The 16,645-nt window shown below is 30.0% G+C and overlaps 1 protein-coding gene across 1 annotated transcript; it reads right to left on the reverse strand.

The window, feature by feature from the left end:
* On the reverse strand, nucleotides 9,539-10,181 carry LOC109346016 (21 kDa protein-like). The gene has a single exon (XM_019585354.1). It carries the CDS (start codon nucleotides 10,120-10,122, stop codon nucleotides 9,544-9,546), a length of 579 nt encoding a protein of 192 aa, XP_019440899.1. The 5' UTR covers nucleotides 10,123-10,181; the 3' UTR covers nucleotides 9,539-9,543.

The following is a 16,645-nucleotide window of genomic DNA, read 5'->3' on the forward strand; positions in this document are numbered from 1 at the left end:
ATATGTATATTCTAATATGATTTAAATGAGTGTATTTGTCGTATTGGCTAAGCTAAGCCCACATGCATGCACATGTGCCGATGTTATTGTGTTAAAATTGGTGAAGCCAAAAGGCTAAATCTTCATGTTGTAGTTTCCCTTGTTGGTGTCCTTCTTATAATCACATGTCTCATCAGGAATTCTTCTCCTATATCGTGGTTGTGATTGCGTAAATCTTAATTGCATTAAAATGTGGAATGTCGTTGCTGAAATTCTCAAGCCCACAGTATTGTGTGACCATAAGATTGTAGAATATTGTTTAAAATACTAATTCTTATATTTGTGTAGTATGTTAGTTATTGCAAAGGGTTAATCAACATGAGGATACCAAAAGTGGGGAAGAAAATATTAGGGATGAATATGAGTAGGGTTAGCTAACGTTTGAATTTAAACTCAATTTTAGACTATTAAATATATTTGTTTTTATATAAAGTATTATCACTATTATTTATTATTATAAATATGTAATTTGACATATGAATAATATATATATACAAAATTTTTAATCATCTATATATATATGATAAATAGATTTTAGAAGAGATGATATACACGTTGTGAGAATAAATCGTGAGTATAATATCTATGCAATGTTATTATAAAGATTTTTATATATAGTCAATATGTCATATGTTTATATTACTTATATTTAATAGTATAATAGTTAATAATGATTAAATATGAATAATGAATGATACAAACAATATAAAACTCTTATAATATCAATACATATTTTTTTTTTACTTTTTGTTATAAATCATTGTAAAAGAGCATCCTAAATAACTAACAAAAAGAATTAAAGAAATAAGATTAAAATATAAAATTAGATAGGTTGTTACAATCAAATATGTTATCTTCTTTGGGCAAAAGCATTACTTTTATACACAATTAAACAAACAGTACAAACAAAAGTCATGAGGTGAACATGAAATAAGTAAAATTTGTTCCTTACTCAATCCTAATTTTTGATTAGTTTTATTTTTGAACCCCCAAACCTGATAAAACCTAAATTTAAGTGAATCCAATTATGGTCGAAGCAAATCAAGTAAGAAGTAACCATTAAAGTGGATATCCGAAGAACAAAACGATGTGATCTAAAAAGTGATTCACTCTTGACAATTGCCTTATCAACATGTCATTGTTGAATATCAATATTTGAAGTTTGAGCCTATAAATATCATATATTTTCCTATTATTATTATTATTATTATTTCCGGTACAAATCTACTAGTTTGAACCTAATTAGCTTTGACGTTACTCCAAATGCAGTTTACGTTAGCGGCTGGATATTTAAATTTCAGTGGAGCATAGTCAACACTTAACAGAGGATTATTCTACAAAATGTAATGGACTATTTTTCAAGCTAACTTACCTAAGACTCAAAATTTACTAGATTAGCTTAAATTCCAATAGCATCTTGAATGAATTGCATAGAGTTAGTCACACACAAGGTTTGGTCCAATTATGGTATACGTGCTTTTTTTGTTTGGTGGGGTATAAGTGTTTTTTCAATGGGTTTTAAAAAGTTATACAAAAACTTATACAATGGTTGAATAATTGTTTTTTTATAGTGAGTTTATTATTTATACATTGTTAGTGCAAAGTTTTTTATATGGTTTATATTGTTCATTATTTATAAATTACTTTTATATTTAAGAGTCAATAATGTTAAGGTTAGAGCACAATGCGGAAGCACAGGATTGAATCAATTGAGAACAAAAGAGAAGCAAGTAAAAGATAAAGAAAATAACACACAAGATTTAACGTGGAAAAACCCCTCAGTGTGAGAGGAAAAAAACCACGGGCGATCAAGAGCAAAATTCCACTATGTAAAAAAGAAGAGTACAAGAAATCCTCTTATAATGATGAGGACAAATGACAATATTTTTTCTCACAAATACTCTCTCAAATGGAACAAGAATTCTCACCAAGAATGCACTCACAATATATGTGTAAATGAAAGAGATGTTGTGTGTTGTGAAGATGATTTTGAAGCTCTCTATATGTGTCCTTTTATAGGCAAGCAAAGTCTTGGTATCTTGGATTCCAAGCATTGGATGCTTGGAAACAAAGCCATAAAAGTGACATAAAATGCCCTTAAAGAGAGCCATAAAATTGTCATAAAATTCTTTTAAGGCATAGTAATGAGAGGCATCTAACAATCTCCACCTTGGCTCGAATTTGATAAGTTGCTCATCGCCAAATAATGCCCCGAAGGGCACTCAAGTGCTGTAGAGACCAACCAAGTCCAAGCAAAGTTGGAACTTGGTATTCGGAAGTGGCTTGGTAAGTATATCTGCTGGATTCTCTGATGTGTGAATCTTTTCCACCATAATTTCACCAATAGCAACAATATCTCGGATAAAGTGACGTTTTATATCAATGTGTTTGGTCTTGTCATGATAACGATTATTCCTGGTCAAATGAATAGCACTTTGACTATCACAAAACACTGTAAGAACACCCTGTATTAGACCAAGTTCATTTACCAAACCTCGGAGCCAAATAGCCTCCTTCACACCCTCCGTTGCTGAAATATATTCTGCTTCAGTCGTAGACAATGCAGCAATGGACTGAAGAGTAGCTTTCCAGCTAATAGCACTATTACAGAGAGTAAAGATGTAACCAGAAAGAGACCTCCTTCTGTCAATATCACCACCATAATCCGAATCAACATAACCTACAACGTCATCAGTTGTAGCCTTGTTTCTGTCAAATACCAAGCCAATACCAGAAGTACCTTTTAGATACCGAAAAATCCATTTTACAGCACTCCAATGATCCTTTCCAGGATTATGCATATATCGACTTACCATGCTAACAGCATATGCTAAATCAGGTCTAGTGCACACCATAGCATACATAAGACTACCAACTGCACTAGCATAAGGAATATGTGACATACGCTCCATCTCTTCCTCTGTATGTGGGCAAAGATCTAAAGATAACTTGAAATGTGCAGCAAGTGGAGTAGAAACAGGTTTACAATTATTCATATTAAACCTTTCAAGCACTCTTTCAATATATTTCTCTTGGGATAAAAACAATTTACCAGCTTGACGATCCCTGTGAATCTCCATACCAAGAATTTTCTTGGCTGCACCTAATTCTTTCATCTCAAACTCATTATTGAGTTGAATTTTCAATTTCCGGATCAAAGACTTGTCACGTGAAGCAATTAGCATATCATCAACATACAGTAACAAGTATATGAATGATTCATTTGGAAATTTCTGGAAATAAATACAGTCATCAAATTGACTCCTGCAATAACCTTGCCCAATCATAAAAGAATCAAACCTCATGTACCATTGTCTGGGAGCTTGCTTAAGGCCATATAATGATTTCTTCAATCGACAGACAAGATGCTCCTTATCAGGAACAATAAATCCTTCAGGTTGTTCCATGTAAATTTCTTCTTCCAGCTCTCCATGTAGAAAAGCTGTCTTTACATCAAGTTGCTCCAACTCCAAATCAAATAAAGCAACAAAAGCAAGCAAAACACGTATAGAAGTATGACGAACAACAGGTGAGAATATCTCATTAAAGTCAATACCTTCCTTTTGATTAAAACCTTTAACAACTAGTCGTGCTTTGCATCTTGGATCTTCAACCCCGGGAATACCGTCTTTCTTCTTATAGATCCATTTACATCGTAATGGTCGTTTGCCTTCGGGAAGCTCTGTCAAAGCCCAAGTACCATTCTTATGAAGACTTTCAATCTCTTCATTCATAGCCACTAGCCACTGTGACGAATCAACACAAGAAACAGCTTCTGTATAGCTGGCAGGTTCAACATCATCATTTACCTCTTGTGCAACTGACAATGCATAAGCAATTAAATTATCACCATCAGTGTATCTAGCTGGCCTTTTAATTAGTCTTCTGGTTCTGTCTCGAGCAATACAATAATCATCTTCTTGCTGATGAATAGGAGAAGTTGTACTGTCATCACAATCAACATAATGATCATCAATGCTAGATTGATTTGTAGAGGAAGATGGAACATCAACATTAGGAACTGTAGGTTTCACTATCAACTCCACCTTCTCGCTAGTACCCTGTAGATTACCTGTACTAGTAGAAGAAGACACAATAGATTGTTTTCCAGAAGATAAAAATGCATCCTCATTAAAAGTCACATCTCTGCTAAGAATTAATTTCCGTGACTTTGCATCAGAATACCATAAGCGATATCCTTTAGACTCAGATGCATAACCAAGAAATATGCACTCAACAGCTCTTGGAGCTAATTTACCATCATTAACATGTGCATAAGCAGGACATCCAAAGATTCTTAAGTTAGAATAATCAACAGGATTACCTGACCAAATTTCTTCTGGGATTTTGAAATCAAGTGCTGAATGTGGAGAACGATTAACCAGGTAACAAGCAGTAGATGCTGCTTCAGCCCAAAATTCACGCCGATGCCATAACCCAGCATTTGAGAGCATACAACGAACTCTCTCAAGTAGAGTCCTGTTCATCCGTTCTGCAACACCATTTTGTTGAGGATTTCTTGGAATAGTTTTGTGTCTAGCAATACCATTTTTTGTGCAGAACTCATTAAAATCACCATTGCAGAACTCTAATCCATTGTCTGTTCTAAGCTTCTTCACTTTCTTCCCTGTCTGGGTTTCAACAAGAGTTTTCCACTTCTTGAAAGTGGAGAAAGTCTCATTTTTATGCTGCAGAAAATAAACCCAAACTTTGCGAGAAAAATCATCAATGATGGTCATCATATAGCGACATCCTCCATGAGAAGGAAATTTAGAAGGCCCCCAAAGGTCAGAATGAATATAATCAAGAATACCTTTGGTACGGTGAGTTGCAGTGGAGAAACTAACCTTTTTCTGTTTCCCAAAAACACAATGTTTACAAAAATCCAATTTACCAATGCCATGTTTACCAAGATGACCTTGTTTGCTTAGAAGGTGCATACCTTTTTCACTCATATGGCCCAGGCGCATGTGCCATAATTTGGTAATGTCATTATCATGCATTGAAGAAGATACAGCTGTTGAACCTGTCACAACAGAACCTTGCAAGACATATAAACTACCAATCCGGTTAGCTTTCAATAATACCATAGCACCTTTCAATACCTTTAGAACTCCACCTTCAGCTGAATACCTACACCCGAGAGACTCTAGGGTGCCAAGAGAAATTAAGTTCCGCTTCAAATCTGGAATATAGCGGACATTAGCCAAGGTTCTGACAACACCGTCATGAGCCTTGATCTGAATAGTACCTATTCCTGCAACTTTGCATTGGGTATCATTGCCCATCAAAACAACACCACTGTCAACATGTTCAAAAGTGGTGAATAAGTCCTTATAAGGACACATATGAAAAGTACATCCAGAATCAAGAATCCATTCTGTTTTACTCCTATTATTATAAGAGACAACAGATAAAAGAATATCACCGTCAGAATTGGCTTCAATATTAGCAGCTTCAGAGGATTGTTGAAATTTTCCCTTATCTTGTTTTTCTTGTTTTTTCTTTAAGATAAAACAATCAGGAATGTCATGCCCCGGTTTCTTGCAATAGCGACAAGTTTTGTTGGATTTGCGACCTCTGGATTTGGATCTGAACTTTTTATAATTGGTACTCCCTTTCTCTTGAGTTCTACCTCGAACACTTAAGCCCTCACCCTTGTCCACAGAATTAACTTCAAGATCAAATTTTTCTTTGGACAATAAATTAGATTTAACATCTTCAAAGGATAAGGTATCATTATTTCCATACAACATGATTTCTTTGAAGTGCTTATAGGTAGAAGGTAAAGAGACAACCAACAAAACAGCTTTGTCTTCATCTTCAATATTAATATCAATATTTTGCATATCCATAATAATAGAATTAAACTCATCAAGATGAGTTTGAATAGGAGTACCTTCAACCATACGAATGGTGTATAACCGTTCTTTGAGACGAAGCTTGTTTGCGAGGCTCTTGGTCATGTATAAAGTTTCTAACTTCAGCCACAAAGCCGCAGCGGTTTCTTCATTGGCAACCTCACGAAGAACCTCCTTCGACAAACAAAGTTGAATTGTTGAAAGCGCCTTTTCATCCAACTCGTCCCATTGATCATCGGTCATGGAAACTGGTTTCTTTGACTTCCCATCTAAAGCTTTCTTTAATCCGCTCTGGATAAGAACGGCCCTCATTTGGACTCGCCAAATAGAAAAGCTAATTTTGCCATCAAACTTCTCAATGTCAAATTTTGCAGACATTTTGAAATTCTCAATTTAGTAAGAGCTCTGATACCACTTGTTAAGGTTAGAGCACAATGCGGAAGCACAGGATTGAATCAATTGAGAACAAAAGAGAAGCAAGTAAAGGATAAAGAAAATAACACACAAGATTTAATGTGGAAAAAATCCTCAGTGTGAGAGGAAAAAAACCACGGGCGATCAAGAGCAAAATTCCACTATGTAAAAAAGAAGAGTACAAGAAATCCTCTTATAATGATGAGGACAAATGACAATATTTTTTCTCACAAATACTCTCTCAAATGGAACAAGAATTCTCACCAAGAATGCACTCACAATATATGTGTAAATGAAAGAGATGTTGTGTGTTGCGAAGATGATTTTGAAGCTCTCTATATGTGTCCTTTTATAGGCAAGCAAAGTCTTGGTATCTTGGATTCCAAGCATTGGATGCTTGGAAACAAAGTCATAAAAGTGACATAAAATGCCCTTAAAGAGAGCCATAAAATTGTCATAAAATTCTTTTAAGGCATAGTAATGAGAGGCATCTAACAAATAATAATAGATATGTACTAAATGTACAAAATCTCTTATACTCATGCATAAATATTAAACTAATTTATAATGTGAGAGCCAAAAGAATGATACATATGTAGTGATCTATTACTTGTATAACAGAATAATAATTGCATAGTTAAGTAACTAATGCACAAATTTGCATGTTGGAGAGACAAAAGATAGAGTATATATGCAATAGTTTTATGAGCATGCATTCATAGCCAATCGATTTTTAATACGGAGTGAAAAATTCTAATTTAACTATATGTTCAACTTATAATTTAATTAATAATTTAATATTGAAAATCTCAATTTAATTATTCCTTATTTATTTGATGAAATTTTTGATACTATATAATTGGATTGGAGTTTTCCTGAGTTGCATAAAATACAAAATAATGAGGCAAGATGTTTTTCTATATGATGAAACTCAAGATAATTGGATAGTTTGAGTATCTTTTAGTGGGTGAGATTATTTAATTTTTAATTTGTTGGATTCTAGAAAGTGGGGTATAGAAGGAGATCCATCTGAACAAAGATCATTTCAAACTTAGGTTACCATTTCAGATTTGTGGTTACAATTTTGCATCCACCATTTTCCATTGGTCAATATTTCGGACTTCAATTTCGTTTTCATTTTCCCCAAATTGGCACAATTTAGAAATAAATCTAGGAAAACGAATTGATTTGTTTTTCTAAGATCGTAAGGCTCAACTGAAGATCAGATATATCAAAATATTAAATATCCAAGTATTGTGAGTGACACTTATTAATAAAAACAACCATTTATTCTAAAATAGATTAGTTTATTACCTATAAGGTATGAGAAAGTACTTTTAGTTATATAAAAGAAAAAACTTAATACTATTTAAATTTGAAAAGAAAAAATCAAATAACAAAATTATGTGACAAATTTATTAGCAAAATGATATATCTTCTTATTAATCATCTTACTCATAGGAAAATAACATATGTTATAACATGATACTTTAGTTAATAATAATTAATTTATAAGTGACATGTATCACTTTCTTATGGATAAAAGAATTTGTAGGAAAATTTAGTAGAATGATAAAACATTATTATATGTATTATTCTCCATCAACCCAAGTACATATAATATTAAGATTAAGAGTTTATTGTTTATGGAGTATTAGTATAATTTTTTATAAGTCAATACATTTTGCATCGCTAATTTGTATTATATTTTATTTTTGCTAAATACTCACTTAGTCCTTATAAATTTATATTTGCATCAATTTAATCTCAAAAAAAAAGAAAAATTCAAATTGGTACATGAATATTAATGGAAATAATATTTACATTTTTACTTAATATTCAATACTTATTAACATATAAATAATTCATGATATAATAACAATATACAAAATGAATATAATTGATGCCTAAATTATTCTGTCTTATATTAATCAATCAAATTGTTCTATGAATCTAGATAGAATAAGGTGTAGTGTAGATGGATCAAAGGAGATATATATTTTATATTAATATTAATGTTGAAAAATTAATAAAGAAGATATTATCAATTTTTATTTATACAATTTGTTAAAGCAAAAAATGTATCAATTGATGGCAGACCATGTTTAGAAGTATACAAATGTACTAGTTATTTGTTGAATCACCATACAAACACTTTGATAAAAATAAATTATTTTTATTAAAAAATAATTTTAAATGTATTGGTCTGTATGACAGATATAATTCAATTGAAAACTGAATGTATGACCGGTATAATTATTATATCATATAAATATTGAGACCAACATAATTTTTTACTTTTTCCATTCTTTCTTTTCTCCTAATTAAATGGGAGAAACTTCATACTTTTCTTTAATTTTTCTCTCCTTTTTCCCCTCTCTTTTCTAACTCTAATCAACCAAACCAAAGAAAGGGTAAATCTTAGAAACTATTAATCATTGACCATATAATAACTTTTGCCTAAGGCCACCTCAACACCACGTTATTCTCAGCATTGTCCTCCAACGTAGTGTGCTGGAGCCGTACAAGGAAGAACCAACCACGAGAGTGACCCCATTGGTTCCATAATTGCAAGAGCCTGGGATTGTCCCCACAAGATTTATGACCATTGGGGCACAATCCCCTGCTTTTCCTTAGGTCCATATACACCAACCATAATTGCAAAATATAAATATAGGCCTTTTTTCAGGTTTATTTAAGAATTGGTTTTTGAAGTCATTATATTTTCGACGTCTCTTTCAAACCTTATATTTAAATATTCTCATTACTTATTTTCCTTCAAAAAAACTTGCAAATGAACACTTTTATTATTTTTCATTTCTACCTAATATCTATAATTTCTATTTATGTTGTCTTGAACCAACACTAATATTAGAAATCCCTTTCTAGTATATGTACATTGTATCAAATTGCTAGAACTAGAATTAAGAAGAATAGGCTTAGCCAGCTCGAAACTCAACCCGAACTACCGACCTCAAGATAACCTATTCTAAACTAAGGACAGAGCATTTATTTTCCTAGAGCTAGAAATTGAAATGAGTAATAACAATAAAATACTAAAAACATAATAGAAAAGAAACACACAGATCTATATATATATAACAAATATTTAATTATATCACATATCTTAAGACTAAAACATAAGTGAGACCATATTGAAATGGTTCCAAACAACATATTCAAAACAAAAACTTGGGACTAACCCATGATTATTCATGAGTAATTTCCCCTAGTACTTTTCAGCATACTGATTAATAAGTGAAAGAGCATTACTAGTAACATGAGCAACATTAACCATTCTAGCTCTAATAGAATCCTTAATTTTCCCATTAATTGCATTTCCACTAAACCCATCACCACAAGTAGTTTCATCAGTCAAAGCAGAACTGACCCATGTCTCAACATTACTTATGTGCCATCTAAAGTCCTCACCCTTAACCTTACACAGCTTAAGTTCCTTGATTGATTTGCTTAGTCTATCAACACTGTCACTAATTTCTTCAGCACAATCATGAAGTGCAGCATATTCTGTTGGCTTTAGACCCCTCAATTTGTAGCACTTTGACACAAATGTCTTTGTAGATTGAGTGTTGTTGAGGCTAACTGATAAGGCTGTTTGAACTAGTTGGTGAGGGTCTTGTTGAATTGTGGTGGCATAGATGGAAAGAGATTCAACACAAAGTGATGGGTATGTGGTGGTGCTGCAAGAGGATTTGATGAAATTGGAAGGTGTTGCAGCTGTGAAATTGGATATGGCTGCAATAGATATGATAGAGAGAAACAAGAAAGTAGGGAAACACCTTGCCATGTTGTGAGGAATGAGATTTTTTTGTAGAGACAAGTTATTTGGTTTGTGAGTTTGCAATGAATTGGATCTAGATTTATAGAGAAGGGAATGCAAGATTTATTACCGGGGAATGAGGGTAAAATGCTATGTTTTAAATATTGGGAGAAAAACTTCTTGTGAAGATTTTTTCAACTTAATGTTCGGAGATAATTACATTTTTTTTATACTATTATTGAAGATTAAATTTTAATTAGAATTAAATTTTTAATTTATTATCAAAATTTTATGTTACAAGTTTTATATTGGATAGAATAACAAACTTGATATAATGCTTAAGTATTAACAATTTATTAGTTGTCTTTACATATATATATATATATATATATATTCACGCAAATCTTAATATTGATTATCATACCAGTTTTAAATAGTGTTAGGTGATAACATTTTCAGAAATTCCAAAATACTTATATTTGGAAAATCATGGTTATATATGACACATATGGCCATAATTTGGGTGAGATGGTTTTGAGAACTCCCAAAACCAAAACCTAAATATATAAAATAATGTTCACATGATATACTTGACTTCACCCCAATGATTCCTAATGAACCATATGTTGTGTCTACCTCTTTGTGGGGTGGGTCCATTTAACAGAAATGTAGGAAATTGTTGTAGAAAGAATGGAGATAGCATTACAATTTTACCAATCAAAGAATGAATTAAGGGCTGCAACAAAAGACATATTTGTCTAGCGCATGTGACAATGGAGCTTTCACAGCATTATTTTAAGGGGAAAACGCGGCACTGATGTGAACATTCAAGCATATCTTATATCTAAATACTTCATTGTGAAGCATCCACACCTATCACAATGGAGACTCCGTGTCTCAGACACTCCACATGCGTCACATACTTTTAAAACAGTTACAAAATTTTGTTTTTGTGTGTAGTAATTTAGTTATCTAATGAAAAACTCAAAAAATATTAAATATGTGTTAAATTAGTAATTTTTATTATTATTTTATGATCTTTTACTGAAACTATTTTAATATATATTTGTTATATACAGGACAATGTGTATTCGGTCATTAATTTTATAGGCAAAAATCATATATCTGTCCGATTATTTTTAGATTGGTATCAAATTTTATAAGTTTTTTTTCTTTCGAATAAATTTTTTGGTATTAATAAGGGTATTCTTTCATTCTTTTGGGTAAAAAACTAATCCATTTCAGGGTATGCAACTATCCCTCTCAACAATTGTCACTCGCAGAAATTAAACTCTTAATTTGTTGATGATCTAATACTACTTTCCTTACACAACTACGCCAACGTGTTGGTAAACCAGTTTCAAACGTTTATTGAAGTTTTCTTTCCGTGAATAATGCATCTTACAACCAAAATCCATTAATAATCTGACATGGAGTCCCATGTGGATGTTACCATCTGGGTCTTTTCTACCCCTTCATGTCGCTTTTATGAGTTAAGCTTCCATAATCTTTTATCATAAAATGCAAGTCTTTTTTATATTGAACTCTTTAATATTGTAACATAAGAGAAATATGATATTTTAAGTTTTGCATTTTTAATTAAAGATCTAAATACTTAAAAATATTTTGATGATACATGTTAACTTATTTAAACAATATTACATATACATGATGAAATTCTTAAAGAAAAATGTACCATTTAATAAGAACAATTGGAAATGAAAACTTTCCCACTAACCCTAAGATTTTTCATTTAATCAATACGATTCCTCTAGGACAGGCTTCACTTCATAAACAATCAACTGTTTCCCACTTAATAATGCAAATACACCCCTCAGTTGCAACCAAAAACTTCTTTTTATTTGATTTTATATTCTAAACATTTGAAACATGATAAACTTATTTGAAAGGATTAGATACTACTAACCTAAAAAATAATTTGGGGACTTTCTTTTATACTAATAATGGTATCTCTTCATCCACATATAAGGAACTAATCTACTTCAAGATATAAGACTGTCTTTTCCAATAACTGTTGTTTCAACCCTTAACTTTTTGATTATTTTGGAGATTTAGCAATACTTTACACTATTAGTCAGACCTTAAATGTTTGTTTTAGATGTGAAAGAAGAGAAATTGAAGACTTCAGAATTATCTCACATATATATTTTATAACTCCCCAGTTTTCTCTTACTTTTCTATCTCTCTAAAATTCAACTTTCAAACTAACCTAAATAACCAAAACATGTTCGTTAAGTATTGAAGCAAAAACTTAAAAAGACAAATACTTCTATTTTCCTCATTTAAGTGACACTTACCTCACACATTATATTTATTTGGATAAATAGGAAACTAAAATATGAGATATCATATGAGAATTAATTCATTTGTGGTTTTATTATTTTTTTGTAAAAATAAAAAGATAATACTGATTTCTTATTTTTTTATATGATCTATCATAAGAAAATATATAAATATTGCATCTGAATGTTTTGAGAGGCCCATATGTAATTTTAATTTTAATATTTTACGCATATATATATAGTGTTATGTCACTTCTTTTATTTATACATTTTTCATGTGAGTATTGTTTCTGATATCAGTATCAGAAAATATGCTTCCGACATAGTTTTAGGCTTGCCTTATAATTCTTCTTTTTTCCTTTCTAATTTACTCCATTACTACTTCATACCGACATGGCTTAAATCAGATATTTTTAATCAAAATGTACCCCAATAGTAGACATGGAATTCAAAAAATATCTTTCACATATAACAAAAATAAAGGTAGCTGTCAGAATTCAGACGTACATCAATTTATTTTATTTAATTTTTTGGGATAAATAACACAGTAATTCTAAGTAGCTTTAGTTTGTTTAAATAATAATAAAAATTAGCATTCAGACATGATTGAGTGATAACTGCAGCCATCTCACAACCTCATTCTCTTAAATCTCTCCCTTTATGCCGACTTCGAACTTCTAAGCAAATAAAAATAAAATAAAATCAACATTTTCATATGAGGGTACAAAAAGTAAGTTTTATCCACTTGCATTAACAATAAATTTTTAAAAAAAAAACTTACTTAACATTTAGTTATTATTCAAATTTACTCATAATTTAAACTATTGAATTTTTTTTAAAGTAATTATAAAAATACATAATAAGTTATTTTATTTTAAAGTGTCAGTTCCCTTTTTTGGCAAGATTCGTACTAACAAGACACTCTTGATTATACAATTTGGACCTATCAGGAAGAGCTATGGACTATAGTTGAAGTTTTATTCCTATTAGGAATTTTTTAGCTCTAAGTTAGGTCGGCAAAAAATTGTATATTACAAATAAATGAATAAGATTATATGTATATAATCTACCAGACACATAATCTTAAAGTTTTAAAAAATTAAATCAAAATGTTATATCACTTATTGTAAATCACTCATTTAAATGGACTCCTCTATTTACAACAAGTGATATTAGAGCGAAAGTATCTACAGTGGACTGATTGTTTGTAGTTCCATAAACGAGTCCCTTATAGGTTTGTGCGTAAAGTCTTTTTGGCAACAAGAAGGCTATGCATGAAGCTGTTGAGAATGGCCGTACAAGCATATGAAGACGGAAAGAAATCATTTTGTTTTGAACCAATCAGTTATTGACATATAAATAAAATAATTTTTTTAAAAGTAAAGTAATAAAAAATAGTATTTCAATTAGTTTAGGATAGAGAATAAAACATTATTGAGACATGTAATTTCTATGTTATCAAAACACCAATACAAGGGGAGATGACATCATTAATATCCTATCAGAGGAGATTACAGAGATGGGCATGGTGGTCAAACATTGAGCTACTGCCAAATCTCAATATGAGTCACGTAAGTACATTTTATTTGTAAATTAACTAGTTAAATTTTAAATGTTGATATAATTAGCATGTTTTTATCAATATCTTGAATATCTATGTTGCTTATTTAATACAAAAGGCAACCTTGACACTTATGGCTTTGTTGGCCATGTGTTAATTCAATGTCAAGTTGTCAATCACTCAGGATATAAAAGAGAACATAAGTCACACATTCTATTTTTTTAGTAACAAGAATACTCTATCATAATCATAATCATATTGATAAGAAATTAATCATTTTTGGAGTTTGAATATGTGATTACTTCTCTTAACAAATATCACTCGTAGAAATCAAGTTTTAACCTTTTGTGATCATAATGAAAAGTTAGCAGAATTTTACACAACTAAACCAATATTTTGTTGAGTATCACATTCTTTATGATGACAATAAATGCTTTTCTTTGCATCTTACCTTAACAAGTAAATAAAATTTTACAAGTTATTTAATTAAATATACTTGTCACTAATTGTTTTACTAATGGAGTAAACATTGGCAATTAATAGTAGTATGTCTTAATGTGTATGGCATAGCCTTATTCTGCACAATGTTGACATATAAGAATTTAATTAATTAAATGACCTATCCTATCAAATTATTTTTCATACTAAATTAACTTAATGGGTTAAAAAATTATTTAAAGCATTTAATTAATGTTTATTTATTTATCACTAGTCTATAAAGGAAAGCTCATAGTGATAGGAATACACAAATTGAGGGGTTAATGTTTAGAGTAAATTATATTTATGTAACTCCAGCAATTATATAAATAACTTTCTATTTTTGTACTTATACAAATCACTTATATTCATATTCATACATTATACTTATTATCATTACATGAGAATTAAGTGTCATATTTTAAACAAAAATGATGAATATAATTAAGTTAAATGAAATATGATATATTACGAAGATAGATCCAAATAATATAATAGTTCATGTCACATTATTATTTTTTGTTCATTATAAAGTGCATCAATAATTCTAAGAAAATATTGTTTAAATCGCTTTTATATTATATTATAATGAACTAAAATAATGACAATGTATTAAATCGTATTCTATTTGAACTTATCTCCACGATATACCATATTTTTTTAACTTAATTAAATGTACACCATTTTTTTGTTTAAAATATTATATTAACATATCTTGCAAGGTAGTTAGATATGTCAAAATGGGTGAGTCCGGTCAGGCTGGTCCACCAAAACCCAAAAAATTATAAGATTTGATATCATATTAAATGTTATTTATTGAATTCGAGTTTTTTATCCTAGACTAGCTAGACTAAATTAAATTTTGTCTCAGGTTAGACTTACTCGGGTGGGTTCAGGCTACTCAATTTTCCTTACTTTTTAATCTTTTTTTGAAACCTTTTACTTGATAATAAATCTCACGTAAGAATTATCTTACAAAATAATTTATAATAAAAAATATGTGATAAATATTGTGTTATGAACTTTGAATAAAAAATAGAGTAATATCTACAACATAAATATTATAAATTACAATAATGTTATAAAATTAAGTATTATATTATTTTGCATAATATTCTTTTAAGCACAATAAGATAAATAGTGTATCAAATCAAATGAAAAGACATTAAACCATATAGATTCCACTTTTCATTTATTAATTGTGTATTTAATTAGATTTAACTTCTACAACAAAATCATAATAAAGAAAATAATTTTTATAAAAAAACTAAAAATAACATAATTGTTTACCATAAAGAACTCCACACAACCAAATTTAACATAATAATTTACAATAAAAGAGTTGATAAATAGCATACAAATGATACTCATACAAAAAGTAAAGAATAACGATCATATATTATAATGGTGATTATACTTTGACATATAGAATTTATTCTGAACTTGGGTCTATATTACCATTGCTATAAACCAAAGTGATATTATTTTGATAGTATCAAAATATTTATATATTAAAGTGAAGTTACAAATTATAATATGGTACTGAGTGAGAGTCTAATAGAAATGAGAGATTTAGTAAATGAGTTATGTTAAAAATCATATATATATACTTGACATTATATCTTAATTCATGCACAAGACATTACATATCTAAGTTTGGTTGCATTGGATATAACAAATGTGCTAAAAAGTTATACATTTATATCAAATAATATATATATATATTAAATGTTAAAATTTAAATAAATATTTGTTAGTACTTTGCGAGCGGCTCTGTCACAACCCGCAACCCACTTAAGGTGGATTTGGACAATAATTTGATATACATAAATTATATACTAGTTTTTTAGCCCAGTCTAGTTTAGCCCGAACCCGATGTGGGCTAGCCCAAATCCATTCCATATATATATATATATATATATATATATATATATATATAAATTAAGAGTTTGTGTATGTGTAAAAAAGGAAGAGATGATTTATATAATGAATTTAATATGTATACATTCACGGTGTAAATGTTTTTTACACTGTCAGTCAATCATTTACCATTGATTTATTAACAACCATTGACTCTCAAACATAAGTAATACAAATCAATGGTGAATGATGTACTAACAGTATAAAAAACCTTACACTGTCAGTGTACATATTTTAAACTCTGATATAATTATACTGATAGTTAGATGTGTGAGTAGGATTTACTCTA

This window comes from Lupinus angustifolius, chromosome LG04 (assembly GCF_001865875.1).
Source record: "Lupinus angustifolius cultivar Tanjil chromosome LG04, LupAngTanjil_v1.0, whole genome shotgun sequence".
Classification (NCBI taxonomy): Eukaryota; Viridiplantae; Streptophyta; class Magnoliopsida; order Fabales; family Fabaceae; genus Lupinus; species Lupinus angustifolius.